Source organism: Hypanus sabinus, chromosome 3 (assembly GCF_030144855.1).
Source record: "Hypanus sabinus isolate sHypSab1 chromosome 3, sHypSab1.hap1, whole genome shotgun sequence".
NCBI classification, from domain to species: Eukaryota; Metazoa; Chordata; class Chondrichthyes; order Myliobatiformes; family Dasyatidae; genus Hypanus; species Hypanus sabinus.
The window spans coordinates 134,814,511-134,834,866 of NC_082708.1; the positions used below are offsets into that span (position 1 = coordinate 134,814,511).

The 20,356-nt window shown below is 38.2% G+C and overlaps 1 protein-coding gene across 1 annotated transcript in view; it reads right to left on the reverse strand.

Annotated features, from left to right (window-relative positions):
* Positions 1-2,743: 2,743 nt before the first annotated feature.
* The window catches only part of slc7a11 (solute carrier family 7 member 11), a 158,725-nt gene continuing 141,112 nt past the window's right edge, over positions 2,744-20,356 (reverse strand). Inside the window, exons 10-12 of the mRNA XM_059963389.1 lie at positions 19,005-19,154; positions 14,415-14,592; positions 2,744-3,709 (exon numbers count right to left, since the gene is read on the reverse strand). Of these exons, the coding sequence (XP_059819372.1) occupies positions 3,645-3,709; positions 14,415-14,592; positions 19,005-19,154 (393 nt within the window). The 3' untranslated portion in view covers positions 2,744-3,644. The remainder of the gene's footprint in view (positions 3,710-14,414; positions 14,593-19,004; positions 19,155-20,356) is intronic.

The following is a 20,356-nucleotide window of genomic DNA, read 5'->3' on the forward strand; positions in this document are numbered from 1 at the left end:
CAACAGGGCCACCCCACCCCCTCTGCCCACATTTCTGTCCCTACGATAGCACGTATACCCTTGTACATTCATTTCCCAGGTCTGATCTCCCTGCAGCTATGTCTCCGTTATCCCAACAACATCATAGATACCCATTTGCACCTGGGCTTCAAGCTCATCCGCCTTATTTCTGACACTTCGTGCATTCAGATATAGAATTTTTAGCCCATTCTTAGGCTGGATTTTAGTCCTGGATTTCTAAAAGGACATTCTTACTTGACTAATCTGTTTGAACTTTTTTTCTGGTGATAACAGAAAGCAGAAGATGGTAATTCAGTAGAAATAATATACCTGGATTTCCAGAAGATACTTTGATAAGGTTTCCCCCTGATTTTTGTGACATTGATCGTGTGGATAGTCAGAGGCTTTTTCCCAGGGCTGAAACGGCTAGCATGAGAGGGCACAGTTTTAAGGTGCTTAGAAGCAGAAGGAGATGTCAGAGGTTAAATTTTTTACTCAGAGAGCGGTGAGTGTGTAGAATGGGCTGCCTGCAAAGGTGATGGAGTTCAATACGAAAGGGTCTTTTAAGAGACTCCTGGTTAGGTACATGGAGCTCAGAAAAATAGAGGGCTATGGGTAACCCTGGGTAATTTCCAGGGCAAGGACATGTTCGGCACAGCTTTGTGGGCTGAAGGGCCTGTATTGTGCTGTAGGTTTTCTATGTTTCTATGATATGATAATAGTAGGGAATATGGAGGCAGGGAAAAGTATTAGACTGGGTTACTAGCTGTCTTCAGGACAAAAGTGGGAAGGAAAGAAAACTTTTACAAGTATAACAAGGTGAGTAGTAAAATTTACAATGAACTAATCTGGGGCTAGGACCACTCACATTTTATATTAATGCTGGTTAATTAGTTCTAATGATTTCCATGTAGGGACTTTTACAATTCATGCCCTGTATTTTTAAAAATTTGCACAGTTTGTCTTCTTTTGCACATTGGTTACTTGTCAGTCTTTGTTTATGTGTGTTTTTTTCATAGATTCTATTGTATTTCTTTACTTTTCTTGGAAGTGCCTGAAAAAAAGTCTTGAAGTAATATATGGATAATTAATGTCCTTGGAAGTTTGAACGTGGAACTTTGTTGTCCATCACAGGCAAAGCCCTCCCCACTACTGAGTACATTTACATGGAGAATCCATGGTTTTATTTTGGCTTGAGGTACATGACTGGTGAAGTTCTGCAGGGATCTAAGCAGGCGAATTTGCTGTTTGCTGTTTGTAATATATATAAATCATGGATAGGTGCTTTTGTGGATAATATACAAGACTTTCAATGAATATACTGAGATATAGATCAGTTGCAGATGTGGGCAAAACATGGCAGTTGGAGTTTAATCTGATCAGTATTAGACTTGTGTAAACAAATGTAAAGGAAATTTTGATGTAAAAGTTATTGGTAGGATTGAAGTACAATTGTACATCAGGCAGTAAAGAAGGCCTATGGCACGCTTTCCTTTATTGGGCTAGGCCTTTAATTCAGAAGCCAGAAGAATATGTTGCAGCTTTATAAATCTCTGGTTAGCCTGCATCTGGAATATTGCAGAGGAGAGGCTGGGCATAGATGGGATGTTTTCTCTAGAGCAGTCGAGATATCTGTTAGAAGTATATAAAATGAAGAGAGAGATTGATAGAGTATTCAGACATTATCTTTTTCCCAGGGTTGACATGTCCAATGATAGACGACATGTATTTATGGTGGCAGGGGGAATAAGTTCAAACAAATATGTGGGGAAGACTTCTACATAGAGAGTGATAGGTGCCTGAAGTGCATTACCAGAAATAGTGGTGGAGGCTGGAACCACAGACGCATTTTAGTGGCTCTTGACGAGGCACATGAGTATGCCGAGAATGGAGGGGTATTGAGCACGTGGGTAGAAGGGACGAGGAATCATTAGCTTAATTAGTTTGACACATATTGTGGGCTGAAGGCCTATGCCTGGGCTGTACTGTTTGATGTTCTACATTCTACGTTTCATATCCATGTGATGACTTTCCTGAAGAGCTTGAATCCTGTCAGTGCTGTCTCTGTTTATAACAAGCTCCTCAGTTGAAAATGTTCAAAATGCACAGAATGAAATGTTGACTGAGAAAATATCCCGAGTTTCTTATTCAACTTTGTCAGATCTAGTTCCAAAAGAAATCTTGCAACTTGTGATTTACAATCAAGATGGTGCCAAGCTGCGATGTCCATCGAGGTCGTCACTCAGACCTTGTTATTCTTTAGGTTTATAGGGTTAGTTTAGAGGGCAATGTGGGGAATATGGGGGGGTAGATAGAAGTCTGCGGCAGTAAATGAAGATTTAGGGGCAGCAGCAGGTGGTCAGAGTCCAAGTCAGAGCACTCCTTGGTCAAAGTTCAATGATTCCCATTTGTGGATGATGGGTTGTCAGTCACTGTGGATGAAGACCGGTGATCCCCATCGTCTATGTCCCGGGGCTGGATGTGGGCTGGTCACCCTCTAGATTAGCAAGACCCAGGGTCAATGCCTGTGGAGGTTGGAGGTCAAGGTTCAGATGTCAAAGTCAAGTCTAGGGGCCAATACCTCAAGGTTACCAAAGTCCAGAAGTCGAAGCTAAAGCTGAAGTCGAGGGACTACTGATCTAAATCAAATGTTTTAGAAAGTTCAATTTAATATCAGAAAATGTATACAGTATACAACCTTAAATTCTTACTCTTCTCAGACATTAAAAAAAAGAAACCCCCCAAAGAATGAATGATCGAAACATCCACCCTCCAACGCACAAGCAGCAGAAGCTTCGACCCTCCCCTCCCTGTACTTGAGCCGGCAGAAGCACTGACTCCCCAACATGCAAACAATAGCAAAAGCCCCAAAGAGACCCTTATCTAGAGTCCATCAAAAACTACAGTCCGTAACCTTTAAGTACGACAGCAGCCTGCTGACCCGACGAGGTTGAAACCCCTGGAGCTGTATGTGCAGATGTTAGGTGTCTGCGAGCTTGTGCCAGGGACTGGAGGTTAGAGGCCTGATGTCTATGAATCTGAGCATCTGTGGCCAAGGACTTGTGGTCGGAGGCCTGGAGGCAGCCTGTCTTATAGTTGCAGGCCCGTCTGTGTGTGTGAGTGGATGGGTGGATGGAAAAGGGGCTTGTAGAGTTGCTGTTGTTGTGCAGTTGTTAATGTCGCTTGTGTTGTTCTGCTGAATGCGATGTCCATGCTATGTCAACACCGGAACGTGTGGCAACACTTGCGGGCTTCCCCCAGCACATATTTAGGTTGTGTTGATTATTAATGCAAAAGATGCATTTCATTGTACGTTTCAATGTACATGCGATAAATTAATTGTACTGTATGACCTGGGGATTGCGTTGCTTTCCTTGGTCTCTTGTCATAATTGTGTAGTCTGATTAGTGATAATCACCCTGCCCCCCACCCCCATCAACACTGATTAAAAAGGTACAAAGAACTGTTCACAACCAGCAAGAGACAGGATTTCAGGTGTCAAAGAATGATCCAATTTTTTGATGAAACTTTGGGAAGTATTTAGAGTTCTAGTGTATGGCTTTGTTCAAGTGGCAAACACTTCTTTAAAGTTTGCTGTCTCAGTACTTCAAACATCCCACAGGTTGTGTCACCAAGGGAACTACTCAGTCTTGATGATTTTCAGTTGGCACAACCTCCAGAATGATCTGGAGTGTCTTCGTCATTGAACCTGTTACAAAAAACAAGAGATTACAAGTCTGCAAACAGGAATCAAAATGTTCCGACTGTGAAATAAAATCATAATAATTTTAAATTTGCATAGCAATCAGTACCTGTAACTAAAGTCTACATAAGGATGATATTGCCAAGTTACTTTACCAAATTTATTTAAATTAACATAGTGTATTGTGAATTTCACTATATTGCACATTTACAGGAGCTGTGGGTTTATTTCTGGGAATCAGAGTATTTTGTCACCCTTGTGGTTAACCACTAAAACAACAGTGCAAATTTTCATCAATTATAAATGAGCCATTGGCCTGTTACCTTACCTGCACATGGAGCTCATTAAATTAGAAATACAACCATGCTAAAAAATGGAATATTTTTTCCAATTTCCTCTGGAAGAGGGTTTTTGGTTTCCCTCTCAGGAATAGATGAGATCAAATATATGATTCTGTTCTAAATATTGACCACTGGGCCTGGAAAGCACCATGGTTATCTATCCTCTAGCCACTTCTGATAAATTTTACATGTTATTAGTGATAATATCTCAAAAGAATATGAAATTAATCTGAATTGATATAACTTACGAACATCTGTCTTCAAACAAACATTCATTTCACATGATTGAATCCTCTTATTTTTGTTAATTTCTCTTGGAACAATTATAATAAATGTGTGTAGGGAATGTGTTGCTTATTTCTTCCATAATTTATTATTGACTGGCTCAGTTTCCTGTGATAAACTACAATCCATTTGTTGCTGCTCTTACTAAGCCAACCATTTTTATGCCAATATATTAATCTTTGTAAGTTCCTACTAAATTACTTGTTTATGTGCTCTAAGAAACAATGCCTCTGGAAGAAAAATACTTTTAATAAAGAAATCTGTTCCTATCTTGTGGTCCAAATCAAAACTTAGATTATAAAGTTGTGATTTTCTATCTGGGTCTAGTATGTCTAGAGAAACCCATACATATGCACTGGTTTCCAAATGCATGACCTCCTTCCATGATTTTCTCACACATAAATGACCCACAGATAGTGCAGGCAGGCCATGCAGAAGTAAGCCCACATAGCACTAATTATTTTATGATGAATCTTGAAATACTATAATGGCATAAATATTGTAGCAGTTAGGTGCAAACAAATTTCTATGATTAATGTGATATGGATAGTTCATTAACTGCACAGTTAAACGTTTCCAATCCACACTCCTTTCTAGTGTGCTGGTACTAGTAGACTTACAATATATGTCCTTCATTTTACCTATAAACTGATATCAATTTAATGAGAATTTTTAAAAAACTACCTGTTCCGATTATGAGGACATAGCTTAGGCTTAGTAGTGAATGAGAGGAAATTGCAGGTGAAGTTTGCTGGCAGTTGCAAAGAACATTTACTATAAATCAAACTATATTTAAAAGGATGGATGAATGGCAAAAAAAACTGTGAAACAATGTTACCTTAAGCATCAGATTACATGTAAAATATGAAACAAGGACAATTGCAGAGCCAGATCCAGTTCGAGGTAAAGTAGGACATATAAGCAAACCCAAAGTAGGACAACAAGTTGGAAATTGTGACCTAACTCTAATTACATTCACTTTGAAATTAAGCAAAGACAAAAGTGAAGTTTAAGTTAAATTTAATGGGACTGGAAATTAACCTACATCGATAGCATGGAAGCAGACTCATTTCAAAGAAGAACTGAGAGATCAAACAACAGAAGTTTGTTTGATGGAAAAAAAAGAACTCTACCTAAGTATGGCCATCACAGCACGGTTGAGAGAAATAGGGAGGATACTTCTGAGTTTTGAGAAAATTGCAACATAGTTGATAGTGGAGTGTTTCACCAAGTATATTTTCAGCAGTGCAACTAAACCAATTTTACCATTTCTATTGATATTTGAAAACAAAGGTACAGTGGGGGATGAGGTGATATGTGTCAGAATACAGAGTTATTGTGACACAGAACACAGTCTGATAGGATTATCAATGCAAATTCAATCATAAATTTGAAAAGGCATTTACTCATAAAATGAAACCATTTGTAGGATTATGGATAGACTTTTTCAACAAATTGGCACACATACAATAGGCTAAGTAGCTTCCTTACCCTTTGTAAGATTCTATGAATGTACTTACACACTGAAAAGATAAAAGGAATTCAATAGATTCTGTGTTAGTACATTTTCTGAGGCTGCTTGATAAGCTTCATGCAACAGAATCAATATGAGATTAAAAAGCAGGACATTATAGGAAAAAGTTGAATAGGTTGTAACTTTAATTCCCTGGACTGCAGGAGAATGAGGGGAGATCTGTTACAAAATTATGAGGGGTATAAATAGGGTGAATGCATCCTTGCTTTCTCCTGTCAGGCTGAGTGAGAATGGAAGTCATAGGTTTATGGTGAAGGATGAATTATTTAAGGGGAATCTGAGGGGGAAATACTTCACTCAGAAAGTGGCATAATTGTGGAATGAACTGCCAGTCAAAGTGGTGGTTGTGGGTTCAGTTGTGACATTTCAGAGAAGTTTGGATAGATATATGGATGCTAGAGGTAGGGAGGTTTTTAGTTTTAATTCAGGTAGATGGAACTCAGCAGAAGACCAAGCCAGCCAGATGGGCCAGAAGAACTATTTCTATTCTGTAATGAGTGCTCTATGACTATATTAACGTTATGACATAGCCAAAAAGATGTAAGGAATAGTTAGAAGACAAAGAGTGTCACTTAAGTTTTTTCAGATTGGTAAGATGTTGGTAATGATCCGCTCAAAAGAATTGTGCAGCAGCATTTTCTGTTTTCCATTTTGCAAAATAATTTGCACAGGCACAAAGGGAAAACAAAATCAAACCTGGTTCCTATCAAACCATTCAGAAGTCACATGAAAGGTGTAAAGCAAAAAGATACAGTAAATGTTGTTGTGGGATATTGAAGGCAGATTCAGGCAAAGGCAAGATAATGAGAAAATATTAATGAGAGGAACTCATTAAAAAAGGCATCAAAAAAACCTAACTGTCCTTTGGCCATTTTCTAATTAAACTTATCTACAAGAAGGTGTTGCTGAATTATGCAAACTAAGATATAATGGAAGGCCAGTTCTCTGCATTTGATCATTGGAAGCTAAGTGGACTCATAGAAGGGAGGTCCAAAAGTGATTAATGATGAAGAAATGCTTAAAAAATTAGATACATTTTCATAGAATAGAAAGACGAGAATTAAACTTTTGAAAAGTTAACTAGTTTTTAAAGATTGAATGGATCAGTTACAAGTGACAGTAATATGAATAGAACATGGAATGCTTTCTTATAGGAGACAGTAACTAGCATCAAATAGATATTAGACAAGTATTTGAAAAAGAATACTGGGAAATGAGTATTGTTAAAATTGGCAGAACCATTTGAAAATGATAGCTGACTGATTTTGTACATGTTGTAAGTAAGAGTCATTCAGTAACATCAGGCCAGAATTCCCTGTTAGCATTGCACGGCATAAAAAATCATCTGGGTGGAACGCATGGTGTAAAATCAGTATGTTGCATAATCATTATTAGCAGAAGTATATTTTAATTAAATAAAGGAGTTAAAAGAAATAGAGCAAAGACTAATATTAAGTTAATGTTAAGTTGCAGATCAGAACATTTCATTGGATGGTAATTGCTTCTTTTTGAGATCCTGGAGTCAGTTCAGTGTCCATGTTTTTGTTGCTGCACCTGATCAAAGTGTGTTTTGTATGTAAATACACAAACACAGCAGCTCAGCTCACTATGTCCTCCTCAGCTGTCATTGCTACGATATTACCTCTGGACTGGAAGGCAGTCAATCACCTCATTAGAAATTTCCTGAGTTATTGAATAAATGTTCTAGCAGTAAGAGAGGTAAAATTTAACAGAAGGGCACTGCTGCAGTATGAGTGATGCTGAGTTAACCGCACTAGACTCACTTGAGAGGAACAACCTTACTGCAATGAGTCTCTGAGGTGATTTGTATCAATGGATTAAGTGTCAGTTTGGAAAATGTGTCTTTATTGTTGCAGCAGACCATGGGAGAATAAGTTGAATCAAATGAATGTTGTTTCTTCAGCAGCCATAATCAGTCATAGAATATTAGTTGTTCTGTAATATGTCTCTTTTACCAAAATAGACCTTTTTAATGTTCAGCGAATATGTGCTAAGTGCTCTGGGACTGCAATAAAAACTGAACTGGTGTCTGGCTTATTCGTTATTAACCATCCCTGGAAGCTCGCTCATTGCTTCATTAGCAAATCTCTGCATACTTCTCTTTTTTTTCTTTTCAGGCTGGGGTTGGAAGAAAAATGTAATGTAAATGATGATGGAATTGCTGACAGCCGTGTTTGTGATGTGAGTGTAGAGAATGTAGATTGACACGGCTCCCATCTAAACCCATCCCTCAAGATGCTTTGCCTTTTGTTCTTCTGCACTGAGGTCCACCAACAGTTAAAATACCAATGCAAATGGAATCCCTTCCTTCCATTAGTTTAAAATTTTCTATAATTATTCTGGATTTTTTGTAGCTGATTTGCCGGTCCTCAGTGTGATCCATTTGTTATGGTGTAACTTAGCTTTGTTTGAAATGCAGCAGTTGCTCTATTTAGCATCCACTGCCAGGTCCGTGCCTCTTTTTCAAATATACTCATTGTGGCTCCAGCCGAACTCTGCTACGTTCTTCACGTGGTAGATCATGGTGGTACACACCTTTGTCAGTACTGCTGGTCCACAGTATTTAAGAAACATAGCAAAACTCTGAGAAAATTGCTATCTAATGAATATGATGCTATCAGAATTTCCAGCAGTTCAGCATCTGGATCACTGGGTGATATTCACAGTTTCCTCTTATTGGGGGCAGACTAGTGAATTGCTCAGTGTGTGAGAGAAAATAGCAGATAAGTCCTAGAGTAGGAGAGGGTCCAGGGTATTGTGGGGCAACAGATCTAACATTTGGATGCAGAGTATCATTACAGTAAAGTTGGAGTGACAAGAGTGAACATTAGTTTGGGGTCAAGAGACTGAGAGGGACCATGTATTGAAGTCTGCTGCTCAGGAGGCTGGTGGGTGTGGATACTGCCTGACAATCATGACCTGGTTGGGTATAGGTATTGGAAACGTGAAGATAACTAAGTAAATTATAGAGGGCATACCCATATCAACATCCTCATACTAGGCATTTTCGATGTGGAGAGATTTTCTTTAGCTCTCAAAGATGGGCACCCATCAGAGCAAATTCCCTAACACTGACCTTAAAGGAACATTACTTAATATTTATATATTCAGCACTTAAGTAAACAGTAGGATGCATCAGAATTTCTAGGCTGAGGTTTGTTCTGTGCCCTGCTTCTGAAATTTGGTTCATTTGACTTCAAAAGAACCAGATTTCTGAGATAGGATAGGATAGAATGCACTATGCAGATGTTGTGATACATGTCCATTTAATGTCAGCAACCAACAGCAGATTTCTATCCATCTGCTTCTTTTCAATCTCCCAGCCAATTTTCAAACCAAGTCAAGACTATTTCCAATTTCACGCATCCTTGGATATAAAGATGTTATCTACCATAGAATCTTATTTGTAAATTAACATGCTATTGGAGAGAACATATAAAAAATTCTTGGAAAGATCTTAAGTAGTTTTTTAAAAAATTATAATTCAAAAGAATAATCTTAACATGTCTTCTTAGATTCTACATTGGTACCAATTCCAAAGAATGACAGCAAACACCACTGTTTTTCCTTCATTACTATTGTAACTGCACGCTGTGATATGGTTATAAAAGTTGTTAGCCTTTATGTAACCCTGCAATTTGTTTATATTTCCCTAATGCTGTTAATTTTTTTTGTGCCCTTTTGTTCTTTAATATATTTTAGTCATCTGGATTTACACTTGTCTTAGCATTTATTATCACAGATTCATCAAGGTTGTTTAATTATCCATGGAATATAAACTGTTTGCAGTTGTGTTGGTCTTGCAGACAGTATTGTTTTGATATTACATTATGGATGGTACATGCAAGATTAACTATGAACAGTTCAGCCCAGTATTTACCAGCTTAGCTTGCATTTCCTTGAAATTGTAAGTAAATAAGTAGCACTGGTAATTAAACTTCTTTCATTATTTTGAAGATTTTTGAATGTAAAGATTTGTTAATTTTAGCTTATTGTGATTTGTTATTCGTTTTACCCATTCATCTCCAGACTTTATTCCCCCTCTAAGTACTGCCTCAAAGATTTCCTGTATGTTTTAAAAGGCTGAGATGACTTTGAAGTGTATAGTTAATATTTTCAGCTCATCAGCTGACTAAATAAGACTCAACGTTAAGTCAAATGAGCCACCTGTTTGACAAAGCCAAACTAGACATTTTTTCTTCTCCCTCTTTCCTACATTTCCAAGCACTATCATCCTACATTCTCAACCACTGGCCCATGGGTCAGTAGCAGTACATCACCTACATCTATAAAGGAATGTTACTCTGTTAGAAAGGTTACCTTTTGTGTAAGTCATTGAACTATTATTTCTTAATCAACAATTATTCGTCAACTTGTTAAAAAGGACATAGCAGGCCAGACAGCATCTCTAGGAAGAAGCACTGTCGACGTTTCGGGCTGAGACCTGACGAAGGGTCTCGGCCCGAAACATCGACAGTGCTTCTTTCTAGAGATGCTGCCTGGCCTGCTGTGTTCCACCAGCATTTTGTGTGTGTTGCTTGAATTTCCTGCAGATTTCCTCATGTTTGCTTTTTAAAAAGGAAATATCTAGGTATGTGTCTAATTGCTCTTGGTAGCCCATTCCTGAGCAGGAATTAGATTGATGTTTGCCTACTTTACACTATGCCTACAGCCTAGTTTGCAAGTGCGACTGGATATTAAAGTATTTCTTTGGCTGTTAACCAGAACTGGACTGCCTACAACATTCCTGCATGGCATCTCTGTCTCTTCCCTCAAAACCTCTCTCTCTCCTCATCATCTCTCACTCCCTCCCCATCTCTCCCTTTCTTCTCCCTCTCCCCCTCACCCTCTCCCCTCTCTCTTTTTCTCTCTCCTCCTCCCTCTCTCTCTCCCACCCCCTCTCCTTCTCTCTCTCTGCCCTTTCTCCCCCCTGTGCCCTTTTCCCTCCTCTCTCTTCCCTCTCTCCCCCTTCTCTCTCTGACCCCTCTCCCTCTCTCCTACTCTCTCACACTCCCCTCTCCCTTTCACTGTCCCCTCTCTCTCTCTCCCTGCTTCCTGTTTCCCTCTCCCTCTTTCCTTCTCACACACACTGCATACACTCTCTGACTTGCTCTCAATCTTTCTATCTGTTCTTTTCCAACTATTCATCTTTGTTGGATTCACTGTCTTTTCCAGTTTAAAGTGTTTGTTTAAAATTTAAAGTAAATAAATCAAATGCTGAATGCTCAGAAATCCATCCCTGGCCAGTTGCATCAACTTGTTGTACTCTGCATCAGAAATTCATTCTATTGATTTAAATGCAATAAATTTCTAGGAACTGTACAACATGCTGATGCTGCAATATACGACATTAGGTACTATTGATCTGCAATGAATTTCATGTGTTTACACTGCCTTTTATGTTATTCACATATCCAACTTTGATTTATTATTTATTCAAGAGGTATACATTTTGTCATATTAATTTTTCTGAATGTTGCTGATTGGTTTTCCAAATTATTTGAAGAAAGGCTATTTTGCAGAATGTGTCAAGACAAGAGCCTTCTAAAGAGTACTGATTCATTTTGTGGAAATTGTGTAAGCTAAAAAAATAGGTTAGCTGATAAAGTGGCAAAAATCACTTCCGTTTCATAAGGTCATTGTACTAGATCATTTCAAAGTTTTTGAAAGATATTGAGCACACGCTAGGTAACAGACAAATTACGATAGCCTTATGTTTGTGTATTTAATACTTTGGAACTTTCAGTTACTCACAGGAACGATATTTAAAAGTGTTCTTAATGCTTGTGATAATCACTTAAATTCTAAAATAAAACAATTTAGATTTCATTATAGCAGTCACTGTTTATCTGAATAAATTTCATTATCGGCTGACTTTTATTAGTTCTAACTCCATAATCAAGTTCAGAGACGACATCACGATGGTTGGTCTGATCAGAGGGGATGACGAGATGGCCTACAGGGACGAGGTCCAGCACCTGGCCACGTGGTGTGCCTACAACAACCCGGCCCTTAACACCCAGAAGACCAAGGAGATCATTGTAGACTTCAGGCATGCTAGGAGCCACACTCATGTCCTCATCTACATCAATGGAGCCGTAGTGGAGTGTGTATCAAGCTTCAAATTCCTTGGTGTCCATATTTCCGATGATCTCACCTGGTCCCTGAACCCCTCCATCCTGATCAAAAAGGCATAACAGTGCCTTTATTTCCTGCGGTGCATCAAGAAAGCTCACCTCTGTCCCAGGATACTGACGGACTGTTACTGCTGTACCACTGAGAGCAGACTCACCAACTGCATCTCAGTGTGGTATGGCAATTGTCCCACATTGGACTGCAAAACACTCCAGCGGGTGGTGAAAACTGCCCAGTGGATTATCGGCACCCAATTGCCCACCATTAAGTACATCTACCATAAACACTGCCTGGGTGGGGTGAAAAGCATTATCAAGGATGCATCTCACCCTAACCATGGACTTTTACTCTCCTCCCATTCGGTAGACGCTTCAGGAGCCTCCACTCCCGCACCAGCAGGCACGGGAAGAGTTTCTTCCCTGAGGTGTGACCCTGCTGAACCTCACATCACAGCACTAAGCAGTATTGCACCCATATTGTACTGTCTCAGTACTCTTATATGTGTATGCTATAGTACTTACTTTTTATTCACAGTTATTTTGTAAATAACACTATTCTTTCGCACTTCTGGTTAGATGTTAATTGCATTTCACTGGCTTTGTATTTGTACTAGGCACAATGACAATTAAGTTGAATCTAATCTACTCTAATGAGTTATCAGTCAATTTTCGGCAACAATTCAGTGAACCACTTCTGCAGCATCTCTAAGCCTTACTGTAATGAAGCAACCACAATTACACGCCATGCTCCAAATATGGCCTAACTAAGTGCGAAGTTTTATACAGCAGCAACATACCTCGCTGACTATTGTATTCATTGCCCTGACTGATGAAAGCAAGTGTGCTCTATATCTTCTTTACCACTACATCTGCTTGTGTTGCCAGTTTAGGGAGGTATGCAAATGGACCCCAAGATCCATCTGTAGTTCAATGTTCCTCACGGTCTTACGATTTATTGTATACTATCCCCCTACATTATTTACAACTGATTATTTACATTATTTACACCCATATTTACAACTGATCAATATCCTTTGGGAACTTTCTTCACTATCTACAACTCCAAGTTTTGTGTTAAATGCACAACTCCACCAATTTTTTTTATCAATTAAATACTTTTGATTTAGGTTGATTTAATGTTTTTGCCTGAGTGAGCTGCTCATATCAAGTAGGTGGCAGTGGCAGCTCAATGTTCCACAAATGTGAAAATTGCTTTTTGTTTAATACTTATGAATTATCGATCATTGTGTCAGGGAACAGAAATACTTAATAACTGAGAGTGCACAGGTCAATATCTGAAAGAAAAAGACATGATTAACTAGTTCTGGTGACCACCCTCACCTGACATATTAAACTGCCTTTATGAAAGTTGGTGAATGACTATCATTTCCATTTTTTTTTAATCTGTGACTTTCAGAATGTGCTGTTTCTATCATGACACAAGACTGGGTATCACCTGTGTCTTTCTCGGTAGTAACTTAACAGAAAACAACCCTTTACCATCCACACCTGTTCAGTTATAGATGAAACTCGAAAACTATAGTTAGCAGTTTACAACAAGGATCGATTCTGAAGAAAATCTGAAAACACTGGAGAATTTCAGCGGGGGTTGCAGCATATTATGAATTCTGAAGTATGCACATTAACCTGGGTAGGTGCGGGTACTTGATTTTCAAGCATGACAGTGGCCTTCAAGGAGAGTCAGTGAAATATGTGGCAACTCACTGCCACAACCATGAAGAAAGGCATCATTGATTTACTCTCTCACACTACAGACAGACAGACAGACATACTTTATTGATCCTGAGGGAAATTGGGTTTTGTTACAGCTGCACCAACCAAGAATAGTGTAGAAATATAGCAATATAAAACCATAAATAATGAAATAATAATAAGTTAATCATGCCAAGTGGAAATAAGTCCAGGACCAGCCTATTGGCTCAGGGTGTCTGATACTCTGAGGGAGGAGTTGTAAAGTTTGATGGCCACAGGCAAGAATGACTTCCTATGTCGCTCAGTGTTACATCTCTGTGGACTGTGTCTCTGGCTGAATGTACTCCTGTGCCTAACCAGTACATTATGGAGTGGCTGGGAGACATTGTACATGCAACTTGGACAGCATCCTCTTTTCAGACACCACCGTCAGTGAGTGCGGTTCCAGCCCAACAACATCACTGGCCTTACGAATGAGTTTGTTGATTCTGTTGGTGTCTGCTACCCTCAGCCTGCTGCCCCAGCACACAACAGCAAACATGATAGCACTATTACCTAGATTCATCATCTACAAGAAAATTATTGTTGTTATTCTATAGTGACATTGCTTATGTGAAAGAAGGAACTGGATGAAAATAAAATAATAACAAATATTGAAGTAATGAGATAAATACTTCACTTACCCATCAATCGTCTGAACCATTTTGGCTTGTTGTCCCACACCACAAACAGATAGTAGGCAGGGATACCAGTAAGAGTGATGGCAAATCCAATACCAGTATTGATGGGGTCAGAGTACAGTGACAGTGCAACAATGAAGAGACAAGTTAAGGCAAAGAAAGCAGGAATGAACAGAGGCACCTGCAACAGCAAAGAGAAATTATTGAAAGAAATTTTGGTAACAGAACTCTTTTTAGAGCTCAGGCACTGAAAGTGAATACTGGCCTTTTATCTAGCCAGATACTAAGGAGAGCATTTGTAAAATAACATCTTCTTTAATTCAGCCATCTATCTTAAATGGTAACTTAACATACATTAGCTCCAATTGACAGTCAGCTTGTTTACACTATTAAAAATATTACAACAGAGAAAATGACATATTTCCTTATACCAACTTGATTCATCATTGTTATGGTACTGAGCCTATCATTTAAAAAAAAAATATTTAGCTTGGAATTTTGATTACTTGGGTCAAATATGAGGATTTTGTGACCTGAGATGCCTTCGATTTTATGTTTAACTTTGTATAATTCTATTTATGCATTGTGGTTAGGATGACACACTTCCAGATTGGTTTCTCATTCAAGTCTGAGCTGTGTAAAATCCAAGAGGTAATGAGTGAAAAGAGGAGAAGTTAAGTAAATAGAAGAGGAAGGCACATATAGATAATCAAAGAGTGTATGTGACATAAAAGTGAATGGAATAACAAAAACACACCATAATGTAGAGTGAAGGGCAGAATGAGGGAAAGGTCCAAAGGAAATGATCACAGTGTAAGATCACAACCGTTCTTTACTTAGTACTTACATGCAGTTCTGCATCCGTAGCTTTAACTTTTAACACTACGAGACAACAAAACAGAAGTAAAAGCTGTACACAGCGAGCGAGGCAAAGAAAGAAAGCATGTGGTCAGAAAGTGTAAAACAGATTTTGATTTTGCACAATAGCAAGTCAGCCTCTCAATTTCTAATTCTGAATTTTAAAGCTAGTACTTCAATGTAATTGATGTACAGAAGATTTAAACCATTACCTTTTCTTTTGCAACCTCAAAAAATCAAAATGTAGCTTGGATTAAGTGAGAATGGGGAATTGAGCATGAATCTCAAAAATTATAAAATCCTCTTTTGACTCATGCATTTAAAAGACAATGAGGCAGTACATCCAAAATTAGGCTCCACTGTTAACACAACTAAACCAGAGAGTTGGCACAAATGGATGAGTTTGTGCTCCTGAGTTAGAAGATGGGAAGTGAGACATACAGAATGTGAATGAGATTGGACATGGTAATTTAGTACATGGAAAAAGAAGAGGCAGAAATATATGTAAGTAAGGCTGAAGGACTCAGAATTTTCTTGGGAGGGAGCACTGATCCATGGGAATATGATCTTCTTCCCTCCCACTAATGCTCCTGACACTGCTGGGAATCATGGAGTCTGTATAATTTAAGTGCTTAGAGCAGTTCGTTTCCCACATCACTCTATCAAATTACATGAACTTCTGTAGAGGGTAGCCTTTTGCCTGTCATTTTAGCAAGCAAAATGTTCTATGGGGAAAATGGTAAATTAATTAACTAATGTCTTCTATTTTGTTGTGTGTGGTATTTATTTAAATTGTTCCAATGTGTACGTAGTTTCAGAATGCCAGTTCATTTATATTGCCACCCATGAGTTGAAAAGTCTTGAGCTATAGACTATAGGCTGTAATGGAACTGAAAAGAGGCAGTATTGATGTATCTGAGTTCCATCCTGAATTCCAGCTGATCCAAAACAAACATTATCTATTTCAGTATTTGTGGTTTTAAACTTGTAGTTCTTGATAAACTATTTTTTCCAAATAATTTTCAACACAATTAAACGTATAGCAAGAAGATAATGTGGGACCTGAAGGTAACCACCATGATGTTGTGCACATTATTGTAGTATCCTTTCGGTGTTAGGAGCACAAGGGAAGTACAACATGCAGTCAGTAAAGAATAACCAAATGAGATTAACTAATAACATTTTGTTGTTCGTACAAGAATATTAAACCTCCTAAATTTTGCATTCAAGGTAGATGATGTCATCAGAACTGCTTGACATCTTCCTTCCTTGTAATTTATTCCTAGGTACCTAATATTCCAGATTTATAAACAGTCTAAGATAACACTAGTAAATGACCTCAGATGTTGAAAGTTTCAGTGGAATGCAAGGGGAGCTTTTGTTACGTTTCAGCTGTGTTCACAAGCATAGGGTGAAGCTCAGACATAAAACATTGAAAATGAGTGACATCGGAATAAAAAAAATATATAGACTAACTGTAATTAGACAAATTGGTCCTATGTTATTTCATGAGATCAATTGGGAAAAGAATGCTTTTCTTGGAATTCTGCCAATCTTAAGTATGTGAAAAGCATGTGGCTCAGGATGAATGCTGCTTTTGTTCATTGGAATAACCCAATAATAGTTTTCCTGAGTTGTTCTTTGATCTCTGGAAGAAATGAGCGCGCCATGGTTCATGGTCATCAGGTCAACCACCAGCAGCACTCTTGTGTTTTCATAAATTTGTTCCAAATGTAGTTTTTCTCCATGAATCCTCTGGCATTTACCACAAAACCTACATTACCTCACCTAGGTACAAAAACATATCAACTGGAATAGGCAATTCATATTATAGGTAGAAAAGTTTTCTTTCCATTCAAAAAATATAATAAAAATTATTTAATTGAAGGAATTGCATTCTATCAACAGACTTCCTCCTGAAACATCTCAGTGCGATAAAATTCTGGCAGGAAACGCGATCTGTATAATTAATTGGACTGTGAGCAACACATTAATTTGTGTTTAACATAGATTAATAATAACAAATACTTATGTAACATAATATTTGATGTTGTTGCTCTAAGTATTACAAAGTTGGTTGATAAGAATCTGTCTCTTGTTTCCCCATCCCCTTCCCTCTTCTTCTATTCTCCAATCTGGCCTCTTACCTCTTCTCCTCACCTGCCTAAAACCTCCCTCTGGTGTCCCTCCTTCTTCCCTTTCTCCCATGGTCTACTCTCCTCTCTTGCAGATTCCTTCTTCCCACCTGGCTCTATCTAATCCTCCTTCTCTTCCTCGACCTTTTCATTCTGGTATCTTCCCCACTTCTTTCCAGCCCTGAAGAATGTTTTCAGCCCAAAACATCGACTGGTTATTCATTTCCATGGATGCTGCCTGACCTGCTGAGTTCCTCCAGCATTTTGTGTATGTGTTGTTCTGTCCCTACTGTTGTGAGGTTGCTGTGAAATAGTGATATGAGTATCTTATTCTAAGCCATTTCAGTATGTTATAATTAAAATATACTGCTGTCACCTTCTTAAATTTAACAAAATAGTAGAAGACATTTCACACATTCAAATTTGTGTTGGCTCGTTGAAGATCAAACTTGTCCGTCCCATTGCTATTTCTCCTTCACCCTGCAAACAATGTTCCCCAAAATGCTTCTTCAATTTCCTTCAGAAAGATACAAGTTAGTCTTTTTCTTCTACTGAGCCTTTTAACAATCCTGGCACTGATTAACTTGTCTTAATACACCTGCTTCTGATTTGTAATATAAAATTTACAACAAAATGTGTATTCATACAAATGTGTAAATTATTTCATTACCTATTAGAAAGGAGCTAAATAAAAATAAGATTAGATTTGGTTGAAATTTATTCACTTTAATAAAGGAACGGAGAAGAATGATGAAGGAGAGGATAACAATAATAGCTATCAAAGTGTTTTATTTTGTTCCTATTCTTAAGACAGTGTAATATTACAATATTCTGCCTCTGACTTGAATAATTTAATTTTGTGATATTAGATTCTGCAGTGGGAACAGATTGCATAAGTTAAAAAAATCTTACAAAACAGCTTGGCCTGGTATGACAGGAATTTCTGTGCTACTATTAAAAACATGTCTTGGTGCTATAACTACATTTGTAAACTGTTTTGTTTACTTTTGCCAGAAAATGTAGAAGGCTGAGTAAAGTGACATCAGCTGAGAAGGCAGTAAAATGGTGCTCAAAGTACTTTGAGAATAGAGAAACACAAGATGAACCATGTCATCATTACAAGCCAATGACTTCTACTGGTATTTGTGAGCATCCGTTAAGACTTATATGGATTTCATCGGTTTTATCACCAACTATTCAACATTCAAGCACTCATCCATGTGCATGACTAATTAAATAAGGTCATAGAAAGTGGTAGGAGCCAATTAAATATTCCATCTTGAGGACAACCTATACAAGAGCAAAGGCAAAGCAGGAATGGGTGGAGAACTGAGGGAAAATAAAAACAATGAAAATATGTAGAAGTGGGCTATAAAATGTTATCTTGTGTATTTTCTTTGCAAATGGTAGGATCTTCAAACAAGTATGTCAAAAAATACTGCACAGTCTTTGAAATTTTCAAGGAACTAAACAGGAATACTATGCAGTGATATACATTCATGTTTTAAATATGAAAGTTGGTAGAAGGCATGTCAATATTCAGCATTTAATTACTGCAGGCAAGTGCCAGTCTACAGTAATTCTGTATGGTAAACATTACCTTAAATGGGCGTGGCATATCAGGACGCGTATGCCGCATATAAATCAGACCAGCTACTGCCAGCCCAATGAACAGCCATCGGACAAAGCTCATAAAGTTTAGTAAGCTGTAGATATCACCTACAAACAACATGAAGACAGTTGTCGGATACTGTAAGAGATGGAAGTTACAAAAAATTAATTATTTGAATAGATTAAGTGGGACTTAAGGTGAAATAAGATACATATTGATGTTATTCTGGTCCTAATACGTTTCCATGTTAAACTTCTGATTAACAAAAAATATATCCAATATAAAACATGGTTTCTTAAGGTTGTTATTGCCATGGGGTGATAGTGGAGATAAGCTCATACATTATATGCTCCCAATGGCATGCATCTCAAATAACCTCTGACAACCCAGTTCAGCTCCTGGCCCTTGTGTGTGGCTTAGCTACTAAGTGTGGTGGAACCATTTCTACTGACAGGCGAAGGGGTAAAGCTGGCTTATTGGTGCCTTAAAACCAATCACTTTGGGCCCATCATCTACGGTTGGCCGCTCATCTAGGAGAAGGAAAACTCAGATCTCAAGCCTCTGCTGCCTTGCATCTATATCCATTCATGGGGAGGCATTGGGAGTAAACTCCGAGGAAAAGTCCAGAGCCGGAGTCCGTAAGACAGTCCTACTTTGAGTTCAATACTGACTGGCAACTCCTGCAACACCATTTGTGCCATACTGTATCAGTCTCTACTATTCCTTTGGATTCATCAGCTCCATGGAAAGGGGAAGCCTGCTACATGGGCAACAGCTTGATTTCCATATCACATAGCCCTGATTTGCGAACTGGTTCGCATATCACGTTGACAGCTATGACGCAACATCTGGTTGATCCCAACCAATGGAGGGGTCACAGTATAAAACATATGCCTGAATTGTATACTCAGTTTGTAAAAGTCTAGATTTGTTCAGCAGTGCACACCAAAAGTTCTAAGAATTGAGTAAATTACTGGTTGTATCACATATTTTTAACTTTCCACGTCTCTTCATTAAATCATGAGCCCTGTGCTTTTACAGACGACATCCAACTGTTAGTAAATAGCATATATATAAAAAATAATGTTAACATAAACTTATATTAACATAAATTATACATAATCTACACAACAAAATAAAGAGAATAAACATAGCGACGTCAGTGTAAGTTGAGAGAGAGAGAGAGAGAGAGAGAAAAGAGAAATATGGTTCCCTTGTATAGTTTGGAGTTTCCCTTACTTTGTCAGCATAACTTCACGTGCACTAAGAATACCAGTAAATACCCTCATCATTTTTATTAACTTCTGTGATGTCACTATTCCTTACAATTCAGGTCTTCT